The sequence below is a fragment of the Hemicordylus capensis genome, chromosome 17 (assembly GCF_027244095.1).
Source record: "Hemicordylus capensis ecotype Gifberg chromosome 17, rHemCap1.1.pri, whole genome shotgun sequence".
Classification (NCBI taxonomy): Eukaryota; Metazoa; Chordata; class Lepidosauria; order Squamata; family Cordylidae; genus Hemicordylus; species Hemicordylus capensis.
In genome coordinates this window covers 11,191,987-11,206,834 of record NC_069673.1, presented here as the reverse complement: position 1 = coordinate 11,206,834, position 14,848 = coordinate 11,191,987, and the positions used below count along the sequence as shown (strand labels likewise).

General features: G+C 46.2%; 1 protein-coding gene across 22 annotated transcripts in view; it reads left to right on the top strand.

The window, feature by feature from the left end:
- Window positions 1-14,848, top strand: part of FNBP1 (formin binding protein 1) — a 148,977-nt gene that overhangs the window by 52,804 nt on the left and 81,325 nt on the right. For all 22 annotated transcript variants that reach the window (XM_053282469.1, XM_053282467.1, XM_053282487.1 and 19 more), the window contains exons 3-4: window positions 4,129-4,185; window positions 5,904-6,051. In XM_053282469.1, coding sequence (XP_053138444.1) covers window positions 4,129-4,185; window positions 5,904-6,051 — 205 coding nt within the window. The remainder of the gene's footprint in view (window positions 1-4,128; window positions 4,186-5,903; window positions 6,052-14,848) is intronic.

The following is a 14,848-nucleotide window of genomic DNA, read 5'->3' as shown; positions in this document are numbered from 1 at the left end:
AAGGAAGGCAACCAGGCAGAACGTCAGCTGAGAAGCCCAGATATCCCCCCCAGGGGGACAGAGCAAGACTGGGGTGACTTCACTAGCTGAGCATCAGCCTTTAGAAATCAGATGCAGAGAGGCAGCTGATGCTTCAGCTTCAGACAAGATGCAGGGAGGAAAGGGCGATTTGCAGAGAGAAAGGGATGTGGCCGTGAAGAGAAAACGGGCCTCAGTGTATGTCGTCAACATAAAATTAAATATACACATACACATACACATACACACACACACACACACACACACACACACATATTCTGCATTGAGGAGAGCTGAATTGTGGAACCTGTAGAAATGCTTCAAATAATGTGCATGCTTTTTCTCGTTAGAGGTGATTTTTGTGTGCATTTTAATACTGTTTTGCATATGTTGTTGTTGTTAATAATAATAATAATAGCAATAGCAATAGCAATAGCACTTACATTTATATACCGCTCTATAGCCGGAGCTCTCTGAGCGGTTTACAATGATTTAGCATATTGCCCCCAACATTCTGGGTACTCATAATAATTAATTCTGGGTAATAATAATAATATTAATTTATTTAGACTGGTTTTTGAGATCTCGGCAGGCACTGCCCACACATTCTCCAGCATATCTTCTCAGTCATGAGGACTAGAAACTTTAGTTTAAAACAAAATTCTCAGAGACGCACAGGAAGTGGACTTCGGGACCAGGATGTACTTGATTGTGCTGACAAAGAGAGGACCGCTGTTCACTGGTGGAGCACATGCTTGAAGTGCCAAAAGTCCCTCAGGTTCAACCTCAGTTAAAGGATCTGAGCTTAGCAGCAAACACCCTGGGCTGCCAGAAGGATGCAGGAATGACCCTTGTTTGGTTGTGACCTAGTAGAAAGGAGTGAGCCACCTAATGGCGCAGCGGGGAAGTAACTTGCCTAGGGAGCAAGAGGTTGCCGGTTCGAATCCCCGCTGGTATGTTTCCCAGACTATGGGAAACTCCTCTATCAGGCAGCAGCGATATAGGAAGATGCTGAAAGGCATCCTCTCATATTGCACAGGGAGATGGCAATGGTCAACCCCTCCTGTATTCTACCAAAGGCAACCACAGGGCTCTCTGGGCGCCAGGAGTCAACACCGACTCGACGGCACAACAACAACAACAGTAGAAAGCAGTACAGAATTGTACTCCTCCATGCACTTGGCATGGGATGTAGTGATGGCCACCAGCTTGGATGGCTTTAAAAGGGGCTTAGACAAATTCATGGAGGCCAGGCCTATCAATGGCTACTGGTCTGGTGGCTATAAGCTGTCTCCCGCCTCAGAGGCAGGATGCCTCTCAATACCTGTTGCTGTACTTAAGGAGATAAGTTCAGGGGGGCGTTTGGAATGTGAAATGGCAGAATAAGAAAGTAAAATTTGATAGTGTCCATCTCTCAGAGTAGAGATCATTGGTTTTATGCACATTAGAAACACATTGCCGGCAATCTCTTTCCTTTGCTACCTGGATTGTGTAAAACCATTGTAAATTTACACCATGGGTTGTGTAAAACCATTGCAAACCATTGTCTTAAAATACAGCATACAAAGTATGCTATACTGACAATATTTGAGTAATTGACCATCCTTGCTTTCACCCTGTGTTTGAAGAAGTGGGTTATAACCCACAAAAGTTATTGTATATTCAAATAGTCTAAAAGGTGCTCCCTTATTTTATTTTATTTGTTCTTCGGCCAAAAAATATTAGATCTTGGAGTTCCAATACTGCTCCAGGGCCATTTCATGTTTTTGTGCTATGTAAACCTCATTGCAAACTTTTTTTGTTGTCTGTGATATTATGTCCTGCAGGGTTAAAATGCTCACCAACAGGCTTTGTAATGCTTTTGTTCTTAATATCTGATTTGTGTCCACTCCGGCCCAACGACTTTCCCGTTTGAATGATATATATTGTCAGAGGGCATTTACTTAATTATTAAAATTTTTATACCGCCCTTCCAAAAGGCTCAGGGTGGTTTACATTAAAACACCATTAAAATCAATTAATTAAAACAGAAATTCTAAAACTGCATAAAATAATAATTAACAATTAAAACATCATAAAACACCAATTAAATAGCCAAAACAATTTAAAAACAAGTTTTAAAAAGCGGAGAAAGCTTGGTTGAAGAGATGTGTTTTCAGCAGTTTTTTTAAAAATTGCCAGAGATGGGGATTTAATGCACATTATTGAGGACCCCACCTTAGTTGATTAGAGCATGTGAGTACCACAGATGTGGTGGATTACAGAATTGCTATTGATTAATGGACACAGTCAGCATTTGGGTCTGTTGCATGGCCTTTGGTGTAAGAAAAGAGTTCAGATGCTCACAGATTCCTTCATTTGCCTAGAAGCATAGACATTGCAAGTTAAGGTGCTCTGCCTTAACTTCTGTGTCATGTGAGCAATAAGTACATTCTGCACTCTCACATATTTTTCTCACTTACTACACACCGTTCCCTTGGTCTCCCAGCCCCAAATACCTCCTTACTCCCACTTGCGAATTCTAAAGTAAACACATGATGATACAGAGTATATTTTCAAATTCTTAAGCGGGTGTGTGTGTGTGTGTGTGTATCGGAATGCATTTTGTTAGATCTCTTCATACTTTTCTCTTTTTTTTGGCCAGATCCTCTCTCCTCCCAATACTGGAGAGGGTAGGAGGTGGTGGTTCTTTTTCTAAGGACACATCTCTGGAAATTGACTAGATTTTCCTTCCGTTCTTTGTTTACAATTTTGCTGCAAGTTTAAATTCCCCTGACGGCTGGTCAGGTGCAGGGAGTGGTGGAATAAAATGATCTTCACGGAAAACATGTGACTTTGCTTGAATATATCAGAAGTGCTGTTGTGAAAGAGGAAACGGAGAAATGCAAGATTTTTATTTTATTTTATTTTAATGGAGAAGTCAGCCTACTCTGAGTTTTTGGGAAGGGGTGGGAAAGAATCTAGCTTTGTGAAAGCGAAATGTGACAAGGCAACACTTTTGTCCTCCCTGTGCCTCTGCTCCTGTACTTTTTCTTTCTGTCTTAAAGCTCTCCTTGGGAGCCTTGTAAAAAGAGTTATTTATGAGCTATCCCGTCTGCATATTTAGAAGCTGCGCGCCAGACTCTGGGAAAGGGCAGTGAGAAAAAGTCCCTGTGTTGTTTTAAAAAAGACCTGTGTGTACTGTATTATATGCCCTTTAGAAAAGAGGAGGAAAAGCCCCGACCCAATTCTGTGCCAGCAGGCTCCAAATCTGGCATAGAGGAGAGTGGAAATCTGCACTTTGCATACATGAAGCATTTTGCAGGTTTACTATTGTGCAGAAGTTAGGCTTCTGCTGTTAATGGGAGAGGCAAAGAGTCCCACCCTGTCCCTGAAAATCTTATTTCTCTCTTGCCCTGACTTTTAAGCATCTCTTCACCACCATAAGGACTAGAAACCTGTTTGGGGTTGTTGTTTTTTTGAAAAGCAGAGATTCTCCAGAAGCTGGATTCTGCTTCCAGTACCGCTGTCCGCATATTTTGCCATTGTGTATAACCTTGATATACATGCAATTCTGGATTAGGTCGTAGCTACAAGATGAACATTTGGAGTTCCTGGCTACCTTAGAATGTATCTGCACAACATGTTTTGCACAACCTGCATCCCCTGATGACTGAGCAAAGAGGCACCTTTTAAAAGTGGTGATTCTTTTTGTTTGGCAGCGGGTGAGCAACTGGCCCTCTCCATCTCCAGCACAGCATCCCTCCAGTGGCTGTTGCTGACATCTATCTTATGTTTATTTTATTCATTCATTCATTCATTCATTCATTCATGCATCCCCCAGCCCCAAAGAGGTGTGCCTCCTGTCCAGGGGTGTGTTTCTTTCCCACTCTCTTGACACCTCCCCCTGCAGTGCTGTATTAAGGTTCTGTCACCATTTCTCCCTTTATTGAGTGACAATAGAGTCGCAGGAGGAAATCCATGTCTCCAGAGTCCCCTGTGCGAAGAGTGGGCCAGAAACGAAGTCAGTATTTAAAGATGTTGCTTTGTCTCTTCACCTTTCTAAAAAAAAATAATGTTGTGAGGTTTTGTTGAGCTTCTCCAATCTCCTTTGCTTCTTTTTCATTCTAGGAATCTTTCGAAGAAATACCAGCCCAAAAAGAACTCCAAAGAAGAAGATGAATACAAGTAGGTTTCCAACAAAATCTGTCGGTGGGCTGTTTTTGGAGGGTTGTGGTGGACTAGACCGAACAAAACTACTTTGCATAGACACTAGTCAACGCGTATAGTAGAGAGTTCAGAGATCATTAGGTCAGAACAGACTATAATTTTTCTGCTATAGTTTTTACCAGAAAGAAGAAAAAAACAGATATATATACAGTATTTGTGGTAGATGTATATTGACGGCTTTATTTGTACTCTGAACTGAGAAAAAGGTCCCTTCCTACTTAAGGATTAAATTTCAGGGACAATTGAGCAACGTTTTGGTAAGCATGAATAAAAGGTAGAAGTGTGCCATCGAGTTGGTGTCAACTCCTGGCGACCACAAAGCCCTGTGGTTGTCTTTGGTAGAAAACAGGAGGGGTTTGCCATTGCCGTCTCCCGCACAGTATGAGATGATGCTGTTCATCATCTTCCTATATGACTGCTGCCCAATGTGTCTGGGAAACATACCAGCGGGGATTCGAACCGGCAAAAAGTAACTTAAAATGTCATTTAATTCCCGAAGCTAACCTTTGACAGCTTGCTGTTAGAATTGGTGGCTGCTATTCTTATGGCAATTAATTTAACAAACAATTGAGCTATTCATCGTTAGCTGGGGAAATATTTGCACGTTCGAGGCCTATGATTAGAGATTAATTGAGGAAATGAAGGAATGGGAGAGCGACCTGATGCAAGAATTGGAAACTCTCAAGTACCTGATGACAGAGGTTCAAGAAAAGACAATGAACTTACACTATTTTCTTAGCGAGGAATAGGGGCGTAGGGAGGCTGGTGGTGGTCCGGGATGAGAAAGTGGGTGCCACACCCTCACTGCTGCTGCTGGGTGCTACACCTGCTCGGTGCCAGCTCTCTGGGAGGAGAGAGAGCAAGCATGAATTGTCCCCTTTGCTAAGCAGGATCCACCTTGGTTTGCATTTGAATGGGAGACTGCACGTAAGCACTGAACGATATTCTCCTTAGGGGATGGGGCTGCTCTGGCATGCAGAAGGTCCCAAGTCCCCTCCCTGGCAGCCTCTCCAAGAGAGGGCTGGGAGAGACTCCTGCCTGCGACCTCGGAGAAGCCGCTGCCAGTCTGCGTAGGCAATCCTGAACTAGATGGATCTGTGGTAGAAGGCAGCTTCCTATGTTCCAATATTCTCCTCTGCCACTGGACACGCTGCCTTACACTTGCCAAGCTCCTACGTCAACACGCCAATGCAGGAGGAGTTTGCTGGTTCTACGCACGACTACAGATGTGAAGGCCTGGGGTGGGGGCTAGAAAAATATGGGAGCAGAATGGTCCCCCCCCAAAAAAAAGACTCAAGAAAATTTTTTGGGGGGACAGGACTGCCCCCCCACCCCACCGAGCCCCATATCCCTTTGAATGTTTGCAGTGTTTCCCCAGATCTTAACATCTCTAGGCAGGACATATGGCCCATCCAGCTGGTGAGCATTTTCTGTACCATCCCAGCTGGGTGCTTCGTTCCGTCCCCTCACCCTCAGCAGCAGGGAAGGGGCCTTCTGTGTGCAAAGAACCACTGAATCACATCCCCTCCCCTGCAAATTCAATTCACAGCCCTCTCTGGGAACATGGCATCCAATAGGAACTGAAAATAAACAAACTACAGTGCTTTGTTTTCTGTGAAATTCACACTACCTTTTCTTGAAATTGACATTGCCTTGTGTCTCTTGCTTGCTTGCAGATATTCGTCATGTCGAGCCTTCTTAGCCACCCTCAACGAAATCAACGACTACGCAGGGCAGCACGAAGTTATTTCGGAGAACATGACTTCCCAAATCACCACTGAACTTGCCCGCTACGTGCAGGAGCTGAAGCAAGAGAGGAAATCGGTAATTCTCTTCCTTTCTCATGTTTCCTGCTTGCTTTCGGGGCCTTGACGTTTGGCAGTCTTTAGACGGCTGTCATGGGGACATAGGAAGCTGCCTCCGACTGAGTCAGACCCTTGGTCCATCTAGTTCAGTATTGTCTTCACAGACTGGCAGCGGCTGTTTTGGTTGTCGCCCCTTGGCTTTGGGAGCCTGAACGCCCTCCATATTTTAAAAGAGGGTTTTTAATGTTTCACCTATTACTAGATCTGGTAGGTTCTTTAGTTTTTATAATTTTTAGTTTTTCGCCTTTTAAAAATTTGAACCTTTTAAAAAGTGTAATTTCTTTGTGGTTTTAGCTTGGATTTTTAACTTGTTATACTTAATCTGGTTAATTTCATTAGTCTGATTTGACATTGTAACTGTTTCATAAATGTCAGCTGTCCTGAGCAGCAGTGTACTGGAGGGGTGCGGTATAAATATTAAAACAACCAAACTGTACAAGAAGCTGGTGTGGCCCTCCCGTCCCCAGTCTATGAGTATCTCCCAAAACTTTCTAATAGAAAAAGAAAAACGCAACAGAGGGAAGCGAAAATGAGCATGAATATGGAGCTAAAGAAATAGGGGGGAGGGAGGGAAGGATAGGAAAATAAGAGAAGCAAGGGGAAAGCAGGTGATTTTCAAAAGACGGATGAGATTATCTTAATAGTTGAGGAGTGAGGCATTTCTCCCCTCATCTATTTCTACAATTCTGTTGCAGGTGGACAGCTACCTAGTTTCCACTGCACAAATGTGTCCAGCTGCACATTGGTGTGGGGGGGAACAAGTGTTCCTTCTAATGCATGTGCATGTGTGCGTGCTCACAGGTTCTTTGATGCCCGCTCAGTTAATTACAAATGGCGCAGTGGGGAAGTAACCTACCGAGAGAGCAGGAGGCTGTTGGTTCGAATCCCCGCGGGTGTGTTTCCCAGAACAGGGGAAACTTCTATAGCAGGCAGCAGCGATATAGGAAGATGCTGAAAGGCATCATCTCAGACTGCGTGGGAGGAGGCAATGGTCAACCCCTCCTGTATTCTTCCAAGAAAACCACAGGGCTCTGTGGTTGCCAGGAGTTGACACCGACTCAACGGCACAACTTTTCCTTTACTGCCTCCAGTGAATTTTAGCTCCCGCTCAGGTTGGATCGGGAAGGCCCCATTCTGAATGCAGGTGCGCACACACGCTGATGCCCAGAGCAAAACTCATTCTGTACACAGATGAAAAAAATTAGAGGGAGCACTCCTGGGGGTTCCTCGTGCATCAGCCCAAGAACAATCCCCCCCCCCCCCGCACCGTCTCCTACACCCCTGGCCAGAAGGGAGCTAAGAGTTCTCCTAATCCAACCTCCTGCTCTGCACAGGAAACTGCGACACCTAATATTAAATAAGATGGCTAATAGTTCTTTGGGAGCCAAACGGGAAAGACATCTTTGATTTGGGGGTGCCAGCTGGGGTGGGCCATACCAGTAGGATTGCCAACATTTCATTGCCAGAGAGAGACACAAGTGAGGGGAGTGGCTGGCTGGAGAGGGGAGCGGGAGGTGTATGCAGCGGTAATCAAGAGCCTGAGAATTATTGGCATATAGGTAATTGAATTATCTGGTATTGAATAATGCCAGCATTGCTATTATTTAGAACAGGGATTCTCAATGTTGGGTCCCCAGGTGCTATTGGACTTCAGCTCCAACTATTGAGTCAACTTCAACTATTGAGCCAGCGTGGTGTAGTGGTTAGAGTGCCGGACTAGGACCGGGGAGACCCGAGTTCCAATCCCCATTCAGCCATGATGCTAGCTGGTTGACTCTAGGCCAGTCGCTTCTCTTTCAGCCTAACCTACTTCACAGGGTTGTTGTGAGGAGAAACCTAAGTATGTAGTACACCGCTCTGGGCTCCTTGGAGGAAGAGTGGGATATAAAATGTAAAAATAAAATAAAATAAAATAAACTCCCATAATCCCCAGCCCCAGTGGCCTTTGGCTGGGGATTATAGGAGTTGAAGTCCAATAACATCTGGGGACCCAATGTTGAGAATCCCTGCTTTAGAAGATACTCACATTATGTCACTTTCCCACCAAAAGCTTCTCAAAATAAGAAGCTCCTTGCCCCGATCATCAAAAAGAGGGATAAATGCTGTCCCTATAAGGACCAACATTCCATCCCTGAAATGAGGGACGTCCTGCGTAATGAGGGACAGTTGGCAACCCTACATATGGGGCTAGGTGGTCTTGGTATGGGGTGGCTCCATATGGCGCCTTGCGTCCAGGGCGGCTGGTTTTGCGGGGACTTGACACCATCTAAATGACTCCTTGTCCGGGTGGTTGTAGCTCTTGAGCAAGTGAATGGTAAGACAAGCTGCTCTCCTCTCTGCTCTCTAATCCTCCTCTCCCCCACTCCTCCCTGTCACCCTTTCGAGACAGAATCTCTCTGTTGTTCCCTTGCTGTAAGGCATAAATAATAGCTTGGCTCATGCCAGCGCTCTGTAGGAGGGGAAGCTGGTTGGAGTGATGTGGATTGCAGCGGGGGTTGAAGCCGATGAATGGTTTTGGATTTCCAGCAGGGATCCACCTGCTTCTTTTCTCCCGTGTAAACGTGCAATTAACTCACTCTGGGACAGGGAGTCCTGAAGACCTGGTATGATACACTGAAACTGTTTTGTGACACACCCTCCTTTCCCCTCTGAAATGAAGGAAATAGCAACGGGCGAGTATCCCAGGGTTTGATTCACTGCTACCTTCGATTCCGGCTTTCTTTCGTCATGTCTCGATGCAAATTCTCAAGTAGTAGTTGTTTTCCATTGGATTTCTCCTGCCTCAGCACAAATCTCAATGGAATTGTCCCAGAATGTCCCAAATCTCAATGGAATTGAACAATGGAATTGTTCACGCAGGGACACTCCTTTTAGTGGCTGGTATTGACCGATACGAAGCCTCCCAGATCTGGCTATCAGACAAATTTAGCAGGGACACTCCTTTTAGTGGCCGGTATTGACCGATACGAAGCCTCCCAGATCTGGCTATCGGACAAATTTAGCAGGGACACTCCTTTTAGTGGCTGGTATTGACCGATACGAAGCCTCCCAGATCTGGCTATCGGACAAATTTAGCAGGGACACTCCTTTTAGTGGCTGTTATTGACCGATACGAAGCCTTCCGGATCTGGCTATCAGACAAATTTAGCAGGGACACTCCTTTTAGTGGCCGGTATTGACCGATACGAAGCCTCCCAGATCTGGCTATCGGACAAATTTAGCAAGGACACTCCTTTTAGTGGCTGGTATTGACCGATATGAAGCCTCCCGTATCTGGCTATCGGACAAACGTACGGCTCACACCCAAGGGTCAATGCCTGGATACCTTTCTTCGGGGTGCTGACATTACAGAACCCAGGTGGGGTTCATTCGCTAACAGTGATATCTACTTCTTACTGAGTGGTCAACATGCATTTGGGCTGTGAGGTGCTTAGGTTTCTTCTCTGAGCTTGGGTGGTCGAATTCTGTCATCTGTTGGCACTGACCCTCACTCCACTTGGGTTAGAGGCAAATAGGGTTGTCCTGAAGCAGGGATGGGCCAAGTTGGCCCACCCTGTCCTAGAGCAAGCAATGATCAGAAGGGCCGGAGGAATAGCAGGAACGGCTGTTCCAAGGCAGGCAGCTCTTAAGCTGAGAGCACGGCTTAACTTAGTTTAGCAAAATCCTCCCACAACATGGCAACTTCTTCAGGCTGAAGGCTCCAGTCTCAGAGTTTGCCTTTCTAGGGCTTGGTGGAGTCTTTGGTGGGCAGCTGGTTGAGTTCCCAGTCATGTGATGCGGGTGGACTTGCAGCCTAAATGGCGCCCTTGGGCCTTGTCCAGCCATTCCAAGAAACTATGGTTTGGAATACCAAGTCCAATTTTAGATCCAGTCCAAAAGATGTTGCTGTACTAGAATGGGTCCAGAGGAGGACAACCAAGATGATGAGGGCTCTGAGTACTAAGTCCTATGATGAATGGCTGATGGAGCTGGGGATGTTTACTACTACCATGAATACAACAAATATTTATATACCACTTTTCAACAAATGTTTCCAAAGCGGTCTACACAGTGTAATAATAAATAAACAAACAAGATGGGTCCCTCTCCTGAAAGGGCTTGCAGTCTAAAAAGAAACACAAGATAGACATCAGCAATAGCCACTGGAGGAATGCTGTGCTGGGGATGGATAGGGCCAGTTGCTCTCCCACTGCTAAATACAGAGAACTACCACTTTACTCTTTGCCCAGTTAGCAGGGGAAGAGAAAACGAAAGGGGGATATTATAGACTTCTTCAGATATGAAGGGTTGTCCTATAGAAGAGTGAGCAGACGTATTCTCTGTCTCTCCTGAGGGCAGGACTAGAACCAATGGGTTGAAATTACAAGGGAGTAGATTCAGGTTAGACATTAAGAAAAATTTCCTGACTCTAAAAGCTATTGGACAGTGGAACAGCCTGCCTCATGCAGTGGTGAGCTCACCTTTGTTGTAGGTTTTCAAACAGAGACCGGATGGCCATCTCTCAAAGACACTGAAGCAGATTTTTGGTCTGAGCAGGGGGCAGGGGGTTGACCAGAGGAGAGAGGACCTCTAGGGTCCCTTCCAGCTCTAGCATTCTATGATTCTATGAGCCCTGGAGGGCTTGTGGGCTCATGTGTTCCCCCTTTGCTTCCTTCGCATGCCGGAGGAGGAGACTGAAAGCTTCCATTTTCTCTTATGCACTAACCACAGCTCTGTGTGTCATCCAAACTGAGGGAACTGTGGTTTGTTTGAATGATGGTTTGTTCTGAATCCAACATAAGCCAGTAACCAGAGTTTGATGTTAGTTTTGACTGTGGTTTCTTTCAACAAACCAACTGCAGGTTTCTGAGTTTGGATAAGGCGTGTAGCTGTGGTTAGGGAGGAGAGCTGGTCTGGTGGCAGCAAGCATGACTTGTCCCCTTAGCTAAGCAGGGTCCACCCTGGTTGCATATGAATGGGAGACTAGAAGTGTGAGCACTGGAAGAGATTCCTCTCAGGGGATGGAGCCGATCTGGTACGAGCAGAAGGTCCCACGTTCCCTCCCTGGCGGCATCTCCAAGATAGGGCTGAGAGAGACTCCTGTTGCAACCTTGGAGAAGCTGCTGCCAGTCTGTGTAGACAATGCTGAGCTTGATGGAGCAGTGGTTTGACTCAGTATATGGCAGCTTCCTAGGTTCCCATGAACTGTGTTTTCCTGTTACATCTGAACTGCACCTCAGCCTGTCAGACTTGTGGAAGAATCGCAACCCCAACAGCACAGGAAGCCAGCAAGACAGCTTTATCACCTCCACGAGGCTAAAATATCTGCCAGACGCCCTGACGAAAACAACGTGGAGGCTTTTAACAACAGGGCAGCGGACAGAAATGTGGCCTCACAGTGATGTATTGCACATTGTGTCAAGGCTGGTTCTGAGGGGACGCAGTCAAGTTCCTTCAATCAAAAGGGCCATTCTTGGATCCAAGAATTGGGAGCACCGTTTTCAGGGGATTGGAATGAAGTTCTTCACCCCCGGCATCTTCTCTGACGTTGGAGGTTTGACGGGATTGTCCTTTGTGGGCCATGTCTCGATTGGAGGGTCAGTTGTGTTCTAGCGCTGGAAGGGCAGTGGATGAGGCAGCATGCAAAATCTTCCGGCATCTGACCGGCAGTAAGAACTAATTAGACCCAATATCGTTCATACCTGCCCTGCTGCCTCTCCTGCCCAGTATACCGTTTTCATCTTACCATATTTTAATTCTGATCGTAACTGTTTTATAGCAAGGCTACTCAACTCCCCCCCCCAGCTGTTTCTGGACTACAACTCCCATAATCCCCAGCAACAGTGGCCTGTAGTCAAGGATTATGGGAGTTGTAGGCCAACATCTGCAGCAGGGCCAAAGTTGAGCAGGCCTGGTTTATAGCTTCCCATAGATTTCAGTCTTATGCTCATAGTTTGTTTGTTTTTGTTTGTTTGTTTGTTTGTTTGTTTTTACATTTATATCCTGCTTTTCCTCCGAGGAGCTCGGAGCGGTATTATTATTCTCGATTTCTATACCACCCTTCCAAAAATGGCTCAGGGCGGTTTACACAGAGAAATAACAAATAAATAAGATGGATCCCTATCCCCAAAGGGTTCACAATCTAAAAAGAAACATAAGATAGCCACTGGAAGTACTGTACTGGGGATGGATAGGGCCAGTTACTCTCCCCCTGCTAAATAAAGAGAATCACCACATTCAAAGGTGCCTCTTTGCCCAGTTAGCAGGGGTTATGGTTATGTTTATTCCCACAACAACCCTGTGAAGTAGGTTAGGCTGAGAGAGAAGTGACTGGCCCAGAGTCACCCAGTGAGTTTCATGGTTGAATGGGGATTCGAACTCGAGTCTTCCCAGTCCTAGTCCAACACTCTAACCACTACGCTATGCTGGCTGGTTGTAAACGTCTTAGCCCTTATGCATTTATTTTAACATATTCTAATTATTCTATAGTTCTTAGTTCGAACTTTAGTTATGGCTTTCCTCGGGCATCGACTGTTTTCAGTGCCACTGCTTTGGTGTTTTATCCCCACTGGTGCCCCAACGACCCACTACTTGAGTAACCACTTCACATCGCCTTATGGAAGAGCAAAACCCACCCCCCCACAGGAGACTTCCTGGCTTGCGTTACTTAGCAGATTTGCTATGCCAGTGCTTATCTGCATTCAGTTATGTATCTGCTGTAAAGCATGGTGCATGTACCTTTGCTTGCATGACCAGGTTCACCCATCGCCCCCCGCAATGTGTATCAGAAATTCCCGCTGCTGAGCAAATGCCTTTCGTCCAAAAGCAGACGCCGAGGGGATGCAGATGCTCGTTGTGTTTAACGATCTGAAAGATGAAGGCCTCCTCGGAAGGCTGGAGAAGTTCACCTTTCATCCACCCATCAGCTGTTTATGCAGAGGAGGGGGAACATAATGAAGGTTACTTCTCTGGCGGGATGCCCAGCAAATCCATTTAATGGCAGGCGAGACCGTTGAAGAAGGTCCCCCTGGATGGAGACCTTCTGTATGATCTGCTACTGCGTGAAGGACTCCACTCCAAAAATAGAGAGAATGATAAAGACAGTTGACTAAGGAGAGATACGGCGATGCACCGATGCATGCATTTTTTGCTTTCCACAGGCAGATGTCCTTTCCCCCTATACAACAGCCTCTGCACATGGGAGATTCAGTTCTATGATGTCCATGCGCTCTAGAGTTGCTGCCAAATATTATCCTGAGAGGATGCTAATGGGGTTTGGGGAAAGCTTTACAGTGGGTACATCTTGGTGGGGTTGAATTCTTAAATTTCCATGAGGGTGACTTATTGCTTTTTAGTGGTGACAGGAGTCTGCTTCGATCTTTTAAAAACATTTCACATAGCGCCTTTGTGAATGGAGCAGTGGTACCAATAGATTGTGGGCTGTTTAAAGCTTTTGTACAAATTGCAAGGGTGATCTTCCTCCCCGTGATCACACTACCACAGGCCTCCACACGACTTTCCAGTGCGATCTTACCCTATGTAGGCATACCACACAGGGACCTTGTATGATTCTCGCATTGCCGCTTGCTGGTCAGCTCTTGAATTCTGAGAAGAGCCCACCCTTTCCCCCAGTTGCCAGAAAAGTAGTAATAGAAAAGAGTGTATTCTTCTCGGAATGCAAGAGCTGGCCAGCAGGTGGCGCTGTGAAAATTGCACGAGGTCCTTGCTCAGCATGTGTACAGAGGCTTAAGAGTAAGATTGTACTTTGAACTTGTGTGGAAGTCCATCCTGCCACTTACCGCTATCTGGAAAGCTCATAATCAGCACCCGGTTATGCGAATGTTCTTCTTGCAAGGGGTGGTTTTTAAAAAAACATTTATGCAAATGACCTTAAAAAAAAAAAGTACATGTATACATTTCTTTAAAAGTGTGATCCCCACATGCTGTCTAAAGGGACACAGTTGGTTTTCAAAACCGCAGGACGCAACCACTTCTTTCCAGATGGCTGTATGTGCTCCAAGCCTCCTGACGTTTCTGCCTCCCTTTCCCGTTCTGTGATGCCCGTTTTCCATCTTGCTGGAAGAGGCCCGACTCTGAATATCCAGATCTTTCCCCCTCTGCTCACGAGAGGCTGTGACTGTGCAGCAGAGCCCAGGACTGGTGCTCAGATTACAGGTGGCAGCAGGAGCCTCTTCGCTGCTATTTTTAGAGAGCTGTTGGGGCGCGGGGGGGGAAGGGCACGGTTAAAATCTCAGCGGATTCTGGGGGTTGGAGGTGCTCTCTTCCCTATAAATGGAGCACTGCCTGGAACTACTCTTCAGGGCCGGCCTGTCCACTAGGCGGATCTAGGTAGTCGTCTAAGGCGCCAGTTCTTGGGGTGGGGGGCGCCTAAACAGTGCCAAAATACAGCACGGCCAGTTATTCTCTCTCCTCCTTTTGTATTGCACCCCTGAAGGACTGAATGGTGATGGGAGAATGAGAGCTGTCCAAAAAGGGACTGCACATTCTGCATCTCAAAACCCACAGCCTTTCTTTGCTCATGACACCTCAGCCCCCAATAAACAGCTAGCCTCATAAGCTGCCCAAAGGCCTCAAAAACCCTAGGCCAGCCCTAACCTTCTTGCATAGGGCAGTGATCAGGCACAGGAGAACAGAGGAAGCTGCCATATACTGAGTCAGACCCTTAGTCCATTTAGCTCAGTATTGTCTACCCAGACTGGCAGCAGCTTCTCTGAGGTTGCAGGCAGGAATCACTCTCAGCCACCAGGGAGGGAACT